Here is a 17,602-nt window from a genome sequence, read left to right as displayed (position 1 = left end):
TATGCTCTCTTCTTCAAAAGTGATTACTAAGCAACTAAACATAATACTAAGCCCTAGCTGGCTTGGCTCAGTGGATAGAGCGTCAGCCTGTGGACTGAAGGGTCCCGGGTTCGATTCCAGTCAAGAGCACATGCCTGGGGTTGTGGGCTTGATCCCCAGTAGGAGGTATGCAGGAGGCAGCCAATCAATGATTTTCTCTCATGATTGATCTTTCTATCTCTCTTTCCATCTCGCTTCCTGTCTGAAATCAATAATATGTAAAACCATAATACTAAGGTGATAGCACACAATGATTTCCTTGTAAGTCAAAACTTGGCTTGCAGGGGGGAGGGGAGGAGGGGGAGGGGGGGTGAGGACAGGCATCCAAATACACCAAAGGTAGCTTGATGGTAGGGGGAGAAGATGCTATTTGCCCTTCAAGGTTAGTTCTCATTGTGGAAAGGCTACTTAGTATTTGCTTTCATGGTGCCATGCTATAAAAACTTGCTAAAACTGTAAATATTTATCCTACTGGTCTACCCACTCCCTACACATACTTCCCAGGTGAAAGCAATGTCTTATCATTTCATTAAGGTGGGGCTAGGGAAGCAGGAGAAGCAGACCCACCGAGCCCCACCCCCCATCCCTGCCTCCTTTATAAATTCTGAGACCCTCTGAAAAAGCTCTAAATCCCACACTTTCCTCCACTCAGCATCCTATTAAGTTTCTGTTTCGTGGACCCTGTCCCCCGGGTTTCTAATTCTCTCAGAGTGAAGTGATTCTGCCACAGGTGCTGGACCTCACTCGGAGGAATGCTGCCCCCTAAAGGATGAGTCCCCTGAGAGCACCGTTTAAAATGCACAGATGAGAATAGGCACATATTCCGGAAGGAAGACGGTAAGCCCAAGGGAAGCAAACGGGAATCCCTTTCACGCAGTTTTCTCTGCCTCCTCCTCCAGCATATGCCGTCCCTAGCGCAACTGCACCCGTGTCCGCGGCCCAGCTCAAGCAAGCAGTGACCCTCGGACAAGACTTGGCAGCATACACAACGTATGAAGTCTACCCCACTTTCGCAGTGACCGCCCGGGGCGATGCATATGGAGCCTTCTGAAGATATCTTTTTATTTTATTTTATTTTAATATTAAGACACAAAACTCTATCTAGAAGAAATAAACCTCTAACTCAGTCCCCTAATGATCACACGTAATGCTTTTCTTCACGTGATGCCCTTCCTGAGACGATAGTTCCTACTAACTGTGGAATCGCGATAGGAGAATATGATTGCCAATCCAATCCAATGTTAAGGAGCCTTTTCTCTAACAGAAGGCTGAAGAGCCACTACCCCCAGGTGGTTCTTGCACGGTTGCTGAGTGTCTTGGGAGCACATTTACGAACCCTGACGAGTGGAGAGAGAGCTTTTAACTGACCTCCCCAGTCAGTAACAACAGAGTGCCAAGTCAACTCCAGAGTCTTAACCCTGGCTTGCACCTGAGTTTTGTGATCCCCAAAGTCACCAAAGGCAGAGGGAAGGTGAGAGGATGCTTTTCAAAACATGCTCTCCATTACCCGCTAAGTGGAGTGTGTGCACAGGCTGAGGCTTGTGAAAAAAATGTCCAAGGTTTGATGACTCAGCATTTGCAGTTTGAAAATTCCGCCCAGTCACTTTGTCATAGGTCAGCATCTTCCTGTCCCCTGCAATCCCCGCGGACTTCCTGGAAATGGATGTGATATATTGCAGACCTGGTGAAAGCAACCCAGGCCTATGGTTTATTAAACTCATTAGCCCACCTCTTTGCCCCTAGAACTCCTGCCCTTCCCAAGCATCCCCACAAGACAATCATCCTTCCAACCTGAAATGACTTTTTCTTATTTTAAACGTTTGATGTGTCCATATTGATTTATTTTCATTTCAGTCTTATTTTGCTCTTCTCCAATATCTTAAAAAAGGAAATACCACTTATAAACTATCACCTATGATACTTTTAGCTATTTGGCAAATTGGCTGAAAAGTCATTTCAAACAAAGCAAGAAATAAAGATTTACTTCTTTGACCTTTTTGCAATACTCAGGCCACCATCCAGCTTCAGAGACAGTTAAAATAACTTGGTTCAGCCTTGGACTATCTCACGCGCTTATATTGAATCTGCCAGGAAATCCTCTACCTTCCCTTCCTTTTACTTCCAATGAGCATCAGACAGCTTCGGCAGAGCTGAGTGCTGTGGCCTTAGAGCCATCACAGGAAAACCTTACCTCGTCACTGCTGACTAGAGGCTGATTCTCCAGACACTCAGCAAGGGTGGGATTTACCAAAAGCCCCTAGAGTCGAGGGCCTCTTCTCCAGAAACATCTGATGGGGAGAAGGATGCTACAAAAGTCAGAATGGAGAGGAGTAGAAGGCTCTACTCGTTTGCCATCCTTATATGCGATTGCTTTTTGTTCCAAGCAGAACTAACCTAATTCCAACCACCCAGTACCCATTACTACTTCTCAAGTTTCATCAGTGATTTAAGACACAACAGTACTACAATTTCCATCTTTAAAAATCCCTTGGCCCTTGTAAAATTCTACAGGACTCAAGGGAAAACATAGGTACAAAGGCATAAACAAAATATCAACTCTTGACTGGAATTCTGATTCAAAATCAGGCCAGATTCCAATCAAAATCAGATAAATTCCAAAAACAATTAAAAGTCCTTGTTACCTTTCAGTTCTGTGAACTCCAATCAGATGTCAAAGGTCTCGATGTTACAGATGGAATGTTGAAAGGCCTTTGTTTTTAGCTTTGTATTTCCCTTCTCAGACCCCCTAGGACAGTGGTCCCCAAACTTGCCTACACATTGGAAATACCTGGAGGAACTTTCAAAGCCAAGATCACACCTCATACCAATTACATCGGAATGTCTTGGGGTCAGTAATTTTGACATCAGTATTGTTTTTTAAAGATAAGGTGATTCCAATTATGCAACTAAGTTTGGGAACTGCTTATTTTTTTCCCCTTTCTATTTCATGTTTGTTAAGTAGAAAAATGCAAGAAAAATTTGTCTAAATTAAAACAAAATAGCCAAATCATACTTTTACATGTATTTATCTTATGAAAGTATGAACTTCAATATAATGCATATTGGCTACAAACTAATTCTTGGGTCAAGCTAATTCTAAAAATGAGAAAGTGAAGAAGTTCTCCTTAAGCAATGTGTAGGTCCAAATTTACACTTCCCCACAGACCAGCTTTTATACTCCATGACAGTAATTGCATTGGGGGTCAGGCAAATTCCTACTCATTTCAAAAAAAATTCCAAGAGCAAGAGTTGTAATTCTCTTTAAAATCTTTAAAAATGAATGGAAAGGGCACTCTATATGTCTAACCATTGCAAAATAGGAGGTTTTATCCAGAGGAATTTTAATTTAATCAAAATGAACATTTAGTAAATATAGGAATCTCTTTATGAGAAAAGTCATTATTCCAGATTAAATTATAAATGTTAAGAGTAAAGACTTAAACATACAATAATACAAAAATATCAAGAAGATTACCACTGGAACCCCATCTCATTACTTTCTTGAGGAAAAAACATAAGTATTCATGATATTTACATCCTGAGGACTGATTTTATTCAAGTAAGTAGATGTGGCTTTATTTTTTGCTGAAATGTTACTTCATTCTAGTAAAAGCCAGAGGATACTTCAAATTCTATTAGAACATATTTATAGAAAGTGTCAATGTGTCTACCATGTCATATGTTTGCATTTACTTTGCCCACGTTAATTAATGTAGACCAAGTCCTGCTATAGTTTCTGAAAATTTAAAAATGGGATTTTGAAAACCAAGTGTAGAACCAAAGGTTTCCTTTGCATGGTGTTTACATTTTTGGCCTTCAGATATTAGAACCTACTTAATACCTATCATACTTGTGTATCAATATTCATTTTTCAGTTATTTCTTACTTTATTGCTTCCTAGAAATAAATTTTCATAGAAAAAATTAAAATGAGTCAACCAACCAAGCAATAATAACAAAATATCCAAGCAAATAATTTAGAAACATCCAGTACATTAGAACTGGGTTTCTAAATATTGGTCATCAATAGCTTACTGAGAATTAAAATCAGGCAGTGTTACTTAGGAGGAAATGGAACAGCCGTCAGAGTAGATGTCTGTTTTCCTACCTATAAAAATGCTGCTTCTTCTCAAATTGCTACCAACCCATTAGTATAACTAGTAGACCACCTTTAACTGCAACAGAATGTAATTCTCTAGGTGACTAGTTTTCCCCTCCTACCCCTGCCCAAACCTGGTATCATGCCAAACCACACTATGTTTGTGTAACAGCACCCAAAACTGCTGCTAGAAAGCTACCTCATTTAAAGAAAGTAAGCTGCCAACAGGAGCTAAGAGATTGAAGAATGTCAATCCCACTCAGGGTTGAGCAACGTCTCTTGTCTTTCCGGTGTGACAATACATCTGGGTGTGCCAGGACAGTGCTGGCTTACATCTGTTGCCCATGTTATAAATACTTACAATAGCTCCTCTTACTCTCAAATGTGTCCAGTGTAGATGAGAAATTATACAGGGACCCCTTCATTATGGCCGTTTAAAAAATGTTGTAGAATTGGCTTTATTCTCCCCAAAGCAGACACAGCTTCAATTCAAGATCCCAGCTACTCCTTTTTGGCCGGGGTAGGAGCACAATGATCAGAGAAAGAGATGTGTCATCTTCTCCGCCACGGTTCTCCTCAATCCACTCCCCATCTAGCTGTCCCTCTACCCAGTCTTTGCTGGTCCAGCTTTCCCTCCCACTGCCCCTGGGCTACAGGTCCTGAGTTCTGCCATCAGGGACAGAGCTAGCAGCCACAAGGCTAGATTAGGCAGGGGACAAGATGTGAAACAGCTCTTAGGGACATGTTCTTGGCCTGTCACAACCATCGGGCATTAGGAGGTTCATAAACCATTGGCTGGTTCCTTTCTTCCTTGAACCGAGCTATTTATACCCCAAGCCAGAAAGGACTTCCTTCACCTTAAAAAGAAATTTAAAGGACTATGCAAAATTTTTAAAAAGGAAATAAATATAAAGATCCAGAGGTAGCTTTAAAACATGAATTTGTCATATTCACATACTAATTTATGATGTTAATGAGCAGATCCCCATGCTTTTTAATCTACTTGAAAGCATTTTGGTCATTAACTATCTCTGTTTCCTAAATATACTTGTGTTTATAAAATTCAAAATCTATTTCACAAGCCTTACCTATACTTATATTTTTTGGCAATAAGTGATTTGCAACAAAACATACATACTTTTTTCAAATGTAAATTTTATTTAGATACTTAACATTTGCTACTATAATTCCTAAGAGATCTTTGGGCGCACAGGCTGCAGATACGTCTATTTAAATCAGCCCATCATGATTACTGATTTAAATATTTATTATAATTATTGGTATTTTTATTCCTATTCCTTTATGAGTTTTTTTCTGACTTTTCTGGCTGCAATATAACCAGATAGGTTATCTTCTATCTTTTAATGAAAAGCAAACTGTCAGCAAAATGCATTTCTAGTTTCTAGGCATTAGTTTCTTGATTGTTTCCCTTTTTGTTATTATTGACTTTATTTATGTGAAGTTAGTTAGCTGAGGCACCAAAAGAAAGATACAAAAACAGTATTAAAGAGTATGCCTAAAGCACTTATTTTTATACTTTGAGTACAATGTTTTATAGAACTCTGTGGTCTATCTAAATATACTAAGTAAAATTACAACATTCATTTATTGGGAAACTGATCATTAGCTTGGAAGCAATAAACATAATGGGTACCATGGAATCATAAATCACATGAAATGGGCAATAATACAATATTGTAATGACTAGTGTAATTCGAGGATAGCAAAATGATTACAATGGAATTGTCAAGTACTGTTATAAAGTTTTAAAAACTAATAACCTGAGTTGCTGATTTATTTTTTTCTTTCCTAAAAACTAAACGTTGACTCTTTTTTGAGTAAATACTAAATATTAATGACCTATCATTGCGATGTCCTTTTGGTGATTTCTTTACATTTCCATCTTTTATAAAAGTCCACTTTGGTGTACTTTCTGAGAGTAGATGTCACTGAATAATTAAGTGCATTCTTTTCTAATCAATAAAGAAAATAAGAGGAACACTCAGAAACTAAAAATAAAGAGAAAACATGACTCCAGAAAGGTAAGTGGGCTCTGAGGTCATTGGCCCTGGTGGAGGAGGGCCAGGGTGTGCTGACCCCTGGTGGACTAAGCCAGTGATGGCGAACCTATGACACGTGTGTCAGAAGTGACACACGAACTCATTTTTTTGGTTGACTTTTCTTTGTTAAATGGCATTTAAATATGTAAAATAAATATCAAAAATATAAGTCTTTGTTTTACTATGGTTGCAAATATCAAAAAAATTCTATATGTGACATGGCACCAGAGTTAAGTTAGGGTTTTTCAAAATGCTGACATGCTGAGCTCAAAAGGTTCGCCATCACTGGACTAAGCAGAGGTCAGCAAACTACCCCTCGAGCACCAGATTCAGCCACGTGTGCTTTGTTAGCCCTCGAGCTAAGAATGGTTACTATATTTTTAAAGGACTGAGCTAGGATTTTTTTATTTTAAAAAGTGCTTTAAAGATAAAAGGAATAATTTGTGACAAAGACCAAAGGTGTCCCAAACGCCTAAACACTTGCCATCTGACCCTTTACACAAAGCTTGCCAACCCTGCACTAAGCCAACACCACATATTTGGATTTCTGTTACAGGTAGCACCACACTCCTAGGTGCCAAATTCTGAGTAGCTAGGATTAGGTTAAGCTGCCAGTGACAGTACCCAAAACACCAGTGGTTTAAATAAATAAGATATCATTTTATTGTCCCTTGTCTCGAACTCCCAAATGGCAGATCAGTGCCAGTACTATGCTTCACAGTGTCATGAACAGAGGGTCTTTCTTCTTGTCACTATATTTGCGACAAGATAATGGCATTTACATTCCAAAGCGAAGGATAGAGGAAGGACAAAGAAGAGGAAAGGACAACAACTAGCTTTCTGTTAAGGAGATTTATTGGAAGCTGCCGTACAACACTAAGCTTTGCATCTCAGTGGTCAGAACATAGGTACATGGCCACGCCTGATGCAAGAGTAGATGGAAAATGGGCAATCTTTATCTGGGCAACCATAAAAAATTATTTTTCTATGAAAGGATGGAAAAAAATGAATATTGACAAAAACTAGTGCAAATACCTGCATCACAGGAAAGATGTGAGGTTAAATGAAATAAGGCACATGCTTGATGCCTATGAGTGTTGGCTTCCCTTTACCAACTAAAAGGAAACTGTCAATTTACCTTAGAATTTCTCGAAGTATTGTCACCCATTGAAAGTACAGCTATGGTAGAGTCCAGTCCACTGACCCCACCTCCTGGTATTCACACCGTACTATCACTTCCCCTTGAGTGCAGGCGGGACCTAGTGGCTCACTTCCAATGAATAAAATGTGGGATGTCCCTTTGAGATTAAATTATAGAAGATTATTTTTTCCACCTTGCTGGGCCTCCTTGCTTGCTCACTCTGATGAAGCCAGCTGCCACGTTGTGAGCTATGCTATGCAAAGGGCCATATGGCCAGGAGCTGAATGAAGTCAGCTGCCAGCCAACAGCATGTGAGGAACTGAGTTCTGCCGACAACCACGTGATTGGGCTTGGAAATAGAATCCCCCTCAGTAGAGCCTTGACAAGCTGCAGCCTGGGCTGACACAGGGATTGCAGATTCTGAGAGATTTTGCAGCGGAAGACCCTCCTAAATTGTGCCTGCATTCCTGCCCCATCAAAACTGTGAGATAAGTGTTGTTCTTTTCAGATGCTATGCTTCAGGATAGTTTGTCATGAAGCAATAGATAACTAATACAACAGTGAAACCTTATGAAGTTACAGTGAATACAAATGTGTGTGTCATCTGAGAGTCACTGAAGCTGTTATGCAAAATCGGGAAAACCAATTCAATTTTTAATTTTATAAATAACTTGCTGTTGTTAGTATACGGGATCATATGCCCAATACAATAAAGTAAATAAATTATTTTAGAAAGAGAAAGTGAGAGCGGGCAGGGTAGAAAAGGAGAAGAAAAGGAAAGGAAGAGAAGGGAAGATATTAACTTACTTCTATTCTCACTGAATTTCCCCTCTTTCCAGCAGTTCCCTCTGTCTATCACTGCTTCAATAAAGAGATTCCATGCAAGCCTTTCTGTCTGTGGTTTTCCAAAAGCTTTAGCAATTCAAAGAATTTATAGGGTTTGTGTGTGTGGGGAGGGGGGGGGGGGAGTAAAAGACTGGGAGTAGAGTGATCTGCAGTAGAGACAGAGTATCATGGAGAAGCAAGGGAGAAAATGCATGCCTTTGTCCCCAAAATAGAATGGGGACAGGGAGAGAGAAAAGGAAGAGATGGATAAAAAAGAACATAGGGAATCTGGATCCTGCTTCCCAGCAGCATCAACCATAAGGTATCAAGCCCTCGAGGAAGAATGGCTGTAGAGTGAGTTCGGGCAGCCTTGAATACATGCTCATGCCCCCAAGAAGCAGGGACTTATCCAAGGAAATGAAAGGGGCTCCAGGGACAGAGGCATTGGCCTTCTCAGAAGTTATCTCTGTCACCCATGAGTGAGGACCTGCTCCTCCATTCCCACTTCTCTGTAGGATGCCAACGACTGCAGCACAACCTCAGAAATGAGAGGCTGAATCTCGGCAAGGTTTTGCTTCTACCTGTCCCACAAGATGAGAGCTTCGTCATGAATCAAGTTGAGTTATAGAACAATCAAGTGTGGTTGCTTTTTTCATGCTGATTTGTGGATGGAGACCTGTAACGCTAGCATTCAGGGTCCACTTCATTATTGTTCTTCTAAATCCCATGCTGCCTCCCAGACTGGCTAAGAGCACAAGCTTTGGAGCCATTCAGATCTGAGTTCACTCTTCCAATTACTAATGGTTGGGAACTTGGAAAAACATAATTAAACTGTTTCCTCATTTATTTAAAAGAAATAAAATCTCTCTCTCTTTTTTTTTTAAGAGAAATGAAATCTTACCATTTGCAACAACATCGATGGACCTAGAGGGTAATATGCTAAGTGAAATAAATCAGACAAAGAAAGACAAATACTATATGAGTTCACTTGTATATGAAATCTAAAAAAAAAAAAATGAACAAACAAAACAAAATATAGACACAGGGTGCATTTTAATGGTTGTAGGTGGGTGGGCGGTTAGAGGACTATGAAACAAAGGTGAAGGGTTGTAGCAAATTGGCAGTTACAAAATAGTCATGGGGATGTAAAGTACAGCGTAGGGAATATGGTGAGCAATATTATAACTATGTGTGGTGTCAGGGGGTACTAGACTTATTGAGGCAATCACTTCATAAGTTATAGAAATGTCTAACACTATACTGTACATCTGAAACTAATATTGAATGTCAACTGTAATTAGGAAAAAAGATTAAATAGACTTTAAGGAGACTTCCAGGAAGCTTTCTTAAGAATCTTCAAAATGTATATCAACTAAAGAGATAAGTATATCTCACCTTCCACATTTCCAGTCCCCAGGAAAGGGACCACATCTTCCCCCATATATACAGGCTCTAATAACAAGTGCCTTATGCAGTAACGTGTTTTCAAGGGAAACCTGATTTACTCTTATCTCAGTAAGCCCTACAGGCCTGCAAATCTGCCAACATAATCCCAGAAAATAACCTTCTGTTGTTCTGATGAGAACACAACCAGGGAAATCTGTTTGAGAGATAATTACCCTCTCTGACCTGTTCTTTCCAAAGGCAGTGGGTAGAGTGTGAGCAATAATAGCCCACATCCTCCATCTGGCAGCTATGAAAATTTAAACTCGTGTGTGTGTGTGTGTGTGTGTGTGTGTGTGTGTGTCCGGTTACATTATAACTTAGTACTCAGGGTGAGCTCTCTTGGCTTGCTTTTTCTGATAAGAGCTGGGATAAATCATGACCCTTGGCTTGTCTCACTGATTTCCTGTTAGAGGTTGTGGACTTTATTGTTAGTCTAATGTGTCTCTGCTAAGTGCCTTGGGAAACCTGTTCCAGTGTTCACCATAGTCCCATCTGCCAACCAAATTCACGTGATAAAACATTAATGACATTAAACACCCAACCTACTGCTGAGGCTGGTGATTGGACAGAGCTCAGGGGGGAGCCATAGTCAAATATGAGCCTTCTCATCTGTTTCTGCATAGTAGACATTTCCTAAAGGTGTGTAATCTTCATGTATCTTTGAGGTGCTTGGCTCAACCTAGGAGTCAAGTGACCTGAGTTCTAGTCCCAGATTTACTACCAACTTAACCTGTGTCCTTGGTCCAACCATTTAAGGTGTCTGAGTAGTTGGTCTCCTCTTCTGTAGATGAAATCAGGTGCTCCACATACTATTGCCCACCAGGTGAGTAACCCAAATGAGGAAAAGGCCCAAACAGTGCTCTACAGAGTAGGTAGAACACAGTGCAATGGCCCATCTGCCTAAATGCATTCAAGTTCCATTGTAATGGAAAAAAGTAAAATGTGTGCAAAACAAATTTGGCCATGGCCTGCAGTTTTCAAACTCTGGTTCAAACTCTGAACCTCAAAGATCACTGAGGTCCAGCCTAGCTCGAAGAGCCCAAGATCGTCCAAGCCAAGGGCACTGGACAGTGAACGCGTGGTAGCTTAGATCAAGTGTGACATCCAGTGGCCTCTCTGGCTAATAACACTTAGAGACTTTCACATAGCCTGGGAATCCTGACCTCTTAGGCACTCAATCTTGCTAGAAAGATTTCAGTTGAAGAAAGGGAGTTGAAACTAATAAGCATTCTCCATTGAACTGCAGGCACTGTGAGAGGAACTTGTTCCGTATTTCCCACTCACACTCCACAGTCACTGTCAGACCGATATTATTATCGACCAAAATGGATGAGGCACAGCGGTTAACTAACTTACCAGCTAATTCGCCCAGCTTGTAAGTAAGAAGCTGTAAATACAGTCTGACTCCTGAACCCATACTCCATCTATCATGGACTTCAAAGACCATGTTTCCAAATTTCTATTTTCCAAATGTGGAAATTGGTCTGAGGAAGGTTAAGTGATGCCAAAAAGTTAACAAGCTAGGGAAAGGGCTGAGGCTGGAATTCAAGTCTCAAAGAAGATGTACCAATTACTTTTTCCATAATTAAATTTCCCTAATGTAAATCTTCTTTACCCCCACCAAGGCCTCTGAAACACAAACTCTGATAACAGACACCCTTTGCTTTACTTCAAAGAAAAGCCCCACTCTGACAATTGGAAGATTAGAAATGAGCTTACTAACTGCTTTATACAAGAGTTTGCTGCAGAAAGAAGACAAATGAAGAAATAATAATAATAAACTTGAATGTGTAGGTAGTACCATTAGTACAGCGGCAAAAAATCTGACACACTTTAAGCTCCAAAGGTTTCACTCTTTACAACCTGACATAATAGTTAATGTCCATAATGATGACCCTGAGTCACTAAGAGCAATTAAATTATTCTTAGCATTCTATGTTTAACCAAGTAAAGAAATATGTATTCTAACGTAGAAAGATTGAACATCCCAAATAATAAGAGTGAACCTTTTCTGGGCAGTTAAACAGCTTATCTCAAAGACTGGCTTTGTTTTGCCACATTCGAACCCCTGAACACAATCTATGGCATAGTCAGATGACATTTCCTACCTGGCCAGAAATTCTTCTACTGTTAGACTCTGGTTTATGCTACAAATATGGTGGCACTGCTCTCAGATAAGAGCTAGTTCCAATGCCCTCTGCCTGTTTTGTCCTGATAGAACCTAGTCCAGGGGTGGGCAACCTTTTTGTGAGTGCATGCCAAAACCAGCAAAATCTCTGACTCAAAATTCTTCTGCATGCCAACCCTAATTTTTTGAGAACATGTTATGCCTACTTGATATCTCTTAAGGTGTGCGTATGTGAAGAACCTTAAAGAAATAATAAAATTCATTCGAACAACAAAAACACAGTATATGATGATGAAAAATACATTTATTTTTTAATGTATACATGTACACTGATAGTCCGACAGAAAACTTTCTGACTGTTTGATATTATCAGTGGGACTTTTGCTGCTGCATCACTGATGACAGAGATTTACATCAGGTTTATATTTCGTGACCTTCAGAGATATGCACGAGCTACTACTTTCATCCATCGGGCTACCCCTATTACGAGACTTAACAAAATTCATCACTGAGAACAAAGATTCACAAGCATATGTGGATGAAAACATGGAGGGTAACGCTGTTGCAAAGTTTTTTAAACAGAAAAAATTTTCTGGAATGGCATTCCAAGTCCTCAATAGTTCGTTTTCGACACTTCTCCCTGATACTCCTATCTCTAATCGCTTTTTTTACAATGTTTTCCAAGTCAACTCTAAGGTCAATAAATTGAAAATAAATTTCTTCTTCTATTGCATGACAATTGCATTTTTAGTTCACACCTCATTTATGCTCTCATGCTGCTTTCTCTCAATTATGCCCCACATTTCAATTATCCTTCCCATAGCTCAATCTCCCATTAGAATCTGAGATCCTTGAGAGAAAGCACTGTATCTCTTGTTCTGTTTTGCACAGAGTAGTTAAACAAGAACTACTGATGAATTGTTGAATATTGATAATTTGTTGTATCAAATTAAGCATTTCAGAGAAACTCACAGAAATCTCCAGTAATTGTTTTACTTGCAATATTTTTCATTGAATACCTCTAGAAAATGAGCTCATTCACTTTGCTAACTTACTATATCATTGAATTCCTAAAAACGCTCTTTGAAGATTTGGGGGTCTTTATTCATTCAACAAATATTTTCTGAGCACTAAATGGTTCTAAGTGTTGAAGATTCCATAGTAAACTAAAGTTGTTTCTTTTTTTCTTTTTTTTTCTTTTTTGTCACTACATAAGCCTACCATGTATAACTTTGGGCTTCAAGTTTATGAACTAATATTCAAACAATATGCCAGCTTTTCTTGAATGAAATGCAGAGAAAAGGTTGTGGTATATTGGGATTTCTGGGAAGTTAGGTTCTAGTTAACCAAGATTTTGCCATGTCTGTTATCAAACAGACATGGAGCTAGCATTTCTGAAGCATGTATTGTGCTTAGATTATTTGCTAAATGGTTGCATTCATCTTTTTTTATTTATTTATAGCCACCCTATGAGGTGCTTGCTAGTTTTGGTTTGTAGGTATTAAACTGATCTTTATTGAAGAAAACTGTTTAAAGACACACCTGATAAGTTCCACAGGAGATCTGGACCACAATTAATGTAAAAGATTTTTTTCCCCTCAAAACTGCCTCTCAACCAGAAAGCCCCCAACAGGACCACCTTCAGAAGTAAAATATTCCTCTGTTAAATTAAACAAGGAGGCTATGAGAATGCGTTGGCAGCATATGTAAGCAAGCAAACTGAAATCTAAACCTGTAAATGCCTCCAGGTTGCCAAATCAAATTCCAAGGACAGCCAATCACAAACAGCCAACTAAGCTTTGCGCTTTAGCCAACCAAATACTTACATGTCTTTCATTGTTTCCACACCTTCTCTACGTAAGTCTTTCCCCTGGTCTTTCCTAACCACTTCCAGTTTGGTGCAGCCCAATTCCAATAGATTTTTGCTCAAATAAACTGTTAAAAGGTTTCATATACTTCAGTTTAGCTTTGAATGCCTCTCATTTAAATCAGGAAAGACTTGATTATCTAGAAAAATGAAAATAATCCCATGTGAATCCAGTAATTTTGTTCAAATCTCTCCTTATTTTCGCCTTTCTCCTAAGACGTATATCTGTAATTTCCTCTGATGGGAAGAAATGCCCACTCGGGCCCCTTTCCCTTGTTGTTTAATTGGGAGAGGGCACCGTGTTTGGCCAGTTAGAAAAAATAAAAAGTCATTTCTAGCACAAAACCCAGCTTTCTATTAACCCATTGTAGGGTCCATTTCACAAGTACACTCCATGCCAGCTCGGAATGTAAGACTGCTGTGATTAATTTCATGATTCTCTCCACCTCTGCCTAAGTGACAGCAGTTGCCTGGCTAATAATTTGGAGCCCAAACTGGAAGCACTTGTAGATATCACCATCACACGAAAAGCAAGCATTACTTGTGTCATCAAATCGTGTTACGGGCATGTATATAGATGACCCTAAACTCGTATCAGGGTCACTTTGCATAATCGTTGCAAGCCACAGCATCTCCAGTGCTATTACCAGGACACTATTTGCAAAGGGCTTTGAAAAAAATAAATGAAGAGAAATTTGCTATTTCTGCAAAGGCTTCTGAGATGCCTTGATCTCAGTCAGGCAGAACCATTTGACATTTCCTAAATGTGCTTTGAGATTTGTCCCTGCCCCATCTTGCCCTTGAATTCTCCTGGGCTTTCCCCAGTGCACTGTGAGTTCTTCCCGATCTACCTTCCCCTGGAGGCTGCAAGTTTGGGAATGTTTTGATCATCATTTTACAAATACGTTTATCCTGTGTTTCATTGGCTGCCTAACCAGTAACCAGGAGCTTAATGAATATTTGGGAGATGAAATAAAATATACAAGGATTAATTTGGCTTTGGATGGTAGCAGGAGGTAGGAATAGCTCTAAATTTCAAACTCCTAGAAAGAAAACCTGGGGGGGGGGGGCGGGGTGTTGATGTGTATGAATGAGATTTTTCTCTGCCTTATGAAGACCATAAAAGGAAATAATCTAGAAAAGAACAGGGAAGTGACCCTGTCTATGATGTAGACCTTGAATATCTTACAATTTTGTATTTCAATTATATTTAATGCATCTGGATTAATCCAGTGGAAGTAACTGTGGTGGTAACCACACATTTCAAGTTTATAAGTATGTCAGAGAATTCACAGAACACTCCTGAGCTTATGATTTCTAAGATAGCACTGCAAGAGCCAGCAAAGTTATATGCTGTTATAGGAGACTCTTAATAAATATTTGTGAAATAAATAAAGAGAAACAGGGTATACATCCTACAATATTTCCAAATGCAACCGGTAGACTCAAAAAAATACCAAAACAGGTTCTAGAGCCACCAATTTTGTTGTGTCTAGCTACCATTATTATGCCCTTTCTGTGTGCCAACCTGCATTGTATGCATTTGATAGGCGTTACTCTGTTTAAGCCTTACAGCTTGCCTAGGAGACAGTTACTATGAAGCTCTTGATTTAAGATGTAATCACTAAGGTGAGAGGAATTACCTTGCCAATGATCGAATAGCCAAATAAGTGGCACAACCTAGTTTAAAGCCCTGGCGCCTTGGCTCCAGAACTGAGGCGGTTCATCACTGTGGAGGCCATGGAGGGTGCCACTCAGACCTTTAAGAGCACCTACCACAGTGAGAATAGTTGGATCTACCATGTTGTTCACAACAAGGCCACACTTCCCCTAGGCTGTTCCCAGATGATGACTGAGCACAGCAGAGGTAATAGAACTGAGATATTATTGCCCAACACGGGACTGCTCCATCAAGCAACCATTGCTCAGAGACCCCCTTAGCCTGACCCAGGGTATCTCAACACTGCTGTGGAGTGAGGATCTTCCTATCCAGCCATTCCTTCCTCCCTCTCCTTTCAGTCTGAAGGTTCTTCAACTTGTTTCTGCTCCCTCTCCCAACATCCTAAAGAGGTACTTTCGCTAATAAATCTCTTCCACGTGTAATCTCATCTTGGCATCTGCTTCTTGGAAAACAGTGGTGATACCAGAAGTGATCCAAGAAAAGGGGCAGTGTTATGAGGTGTCAGGACTGGCTCACTCACCATCCAACTAGCAAGGACAACTCCATCCTAAATGGAATTTTAGGGCACAGATAGTCCCTGGCATAGATGGCAGCCCAATTGCTGAAGATTTCACTAGTGTTGACCTGGGGAAATGCCCTTGCCAGTACGATGACTCAGATATGTGAAATATGTTGGGGGGGGGGGGGCGGATTCCTACAAAGAGAATTGGTTAGTCTTTGCTAAGTTGTATTAATGCTCCATAGAAGAATAACGTGATCCTGAGGGTGGTGGACAGACAGCTACAGGCTAAGTGAGAGAACCAGGAGACTTCTTTTGTAGCTTCTCTTGCAGTGGAAAAGCAAACACAGCTGTGGACCACATTCAGAATTTGACAGAGTTGCAGAACTCCAAAAATATTTCAATAATAAATAAAATAGGGTTGGTGGCTCTAAAACTTGTTCTCAGCTTCTCTTTGAGTCTGCCTATTGCTAATAGAAATTTTGTAGGGTTTTATTCCTTTCCATTTCGTTAATATTTATTGATTCTACTATGCACAGCACATAACCTTGCTGACTCTTGTAGTGTTATCCTTGTATTCATATAGTTACACTTAAATAGGCAAAACAAGTCAGTTGAGCTAAGCCAAGGGCTCGGTTGGGAACATATGGAACCCTAGAACATGGAATAGGGACATCTGAATAGATGCCCCAAGGATTTTTACTCTGCAGACACCCAGAGCTTGCAGAGTGGCCCACTCCTCCCCAGGGAGAACTAGCACTTCCCCTGTGTGGGAAGACACCGTAGAAGCTTCTCCACAAGGCAGGACAGATGTCTCCCTAAGGTGATGCTCCCATCTCTGCTCCTGACTGCCTAACCAATAGGTAGGGTTAAATCCATCATAAGTCAGCTTGGGGCTTGCTGGGCTTAAAGAGAGTGGAAAGAGATTATACCCCTGGATGAGAAAACAAGACCCTTACATATGCTGTCTACAAGAGACTCACTTCAAATGGAAAGACACACACAGACTAAAAGTAAAGAGATGGAAAAAGATATTTCATGAAAATGGAAACAACCAAACAAAAAGCTGGGATAGCAATGCTTATACCAGACAAAATGGACGTTAAAACAAAGGCTATATAATAAAGGACTTCTAATTTGGGTCCCTGGAGGGAAGGGAGGGACCAGTACCTAGATTTAAACCAAGCACACAATTGCAAAGGAATATAATACACACATATCATTTACATAATACAAGTTTACTTTCATGATGTTCCATAATTGTATTTCTAATCCACATAAAATGTCTAAGCTTTTCTTCTGTCTCTCAAACATTTTAAGTTGACCTTCTTTTAATCCACTACTTGAAGAAGTGGGGGAAATCCAAAATATTTTCTACAACATGAGTCAGACACTCAGGATTCTTTTAACACTTTAATAAATCTTGTCAGCTGTTTTCCTATGTGGTTGCCTCTGTTGACTTTTATAGACTCATAGCTATTTAGGAGAGAATGAAGATATTCAGGATCTGATTTGGTCTTGATTCATCCTGAACAACAGAGTATTCCCTTCCTTTTGACATGTGAAGAAACTGAAAGCGAGGGATGGAGCCAGGATCCTGAGCCCATCTTGTCCTGCCCCATCCTACAGGCCTGATCTCATCCAACTTTCACACATAAAGTACCCAAAACAGTCTGCCTAAAAATAGCAACTGGTCATGTGACCTTCTTTAATAGGTACAATTCTGTGATTCCTCCAGGAGAGTGCCTATGAAAACTGAACCTCAGAGAATTAGACTATAAATTCTGTTTCCATGGCTAAGAAACCCAATACCTAGCA

General features: G+C 39.9%; 2 protein-coding genes across 4 annotated transcripts in view; one reads left to right on the top strand and one right to left on the bottom strand.

Annotated features, from left to right (window-relative positions):
• Positions 1-5,986, top strand: part of A1CF (APOBEC1 complementation factor) — an 81,233-nt gene extending 75,247 nt beyond the window's left edge. For 2 of the 3 annotated variants that reach the window (XM_036336756.1, XM_036336755.1), the window contains exon 12: positions 939-5,985. In XM_036336756.1, coding sequence (XP_036192649.1) covers positions 939-1,090 — 152 coding nt within the window. In that variant the 3' untranslated portion in view covers positions 1,091-5,985. Of the gene's footprint in view, positions 1-938 lie in introns of all 3 variants that reach the window. The other variant, XM_036336757.1, reaches the window with a different exon arrangement.
• Positions 5,987-17,025: 11,039 nt separating this feature from the next.
• Positions 17,026-17,602, bottom strand: part of ASAH2 (N-acylsphingosine amidohydrolase 2) — an 85,493-nt gene continuing 84,916 nt past the window's right edge. Inside the window, exon 23 of the mRNA XM_036336747.1 lies at positions 17,026-17,260. The gene's annotated coding sequence lies outside the window, so the exon portion shown is untranslated. The remainder of the gene's footprint in view (positions 17,261-17,602) is intronic.

The sequence above is a fragment of the Myotis myotis genome, unplaced genomic scaffold (genome assembly GCF_014108235.1).
Source record: "Myotis myotis isolate mMyoMyo1 unplaced genomic scaffold, mMyoMyo1.p scaffold_m19_p_15, whole genome shotgun sequence".
In the NCBI taxonomy this organism is placed as follows: domain Eukaryota; kingdom Metazoa; phylum Chordata; class Mammalia; order Chiroptera; family Vespertilionidae; genus Myotis; species Myotis myotis.
This window is presented reverse-complemented; position numbering and strand designations above follow the sequence as displayed.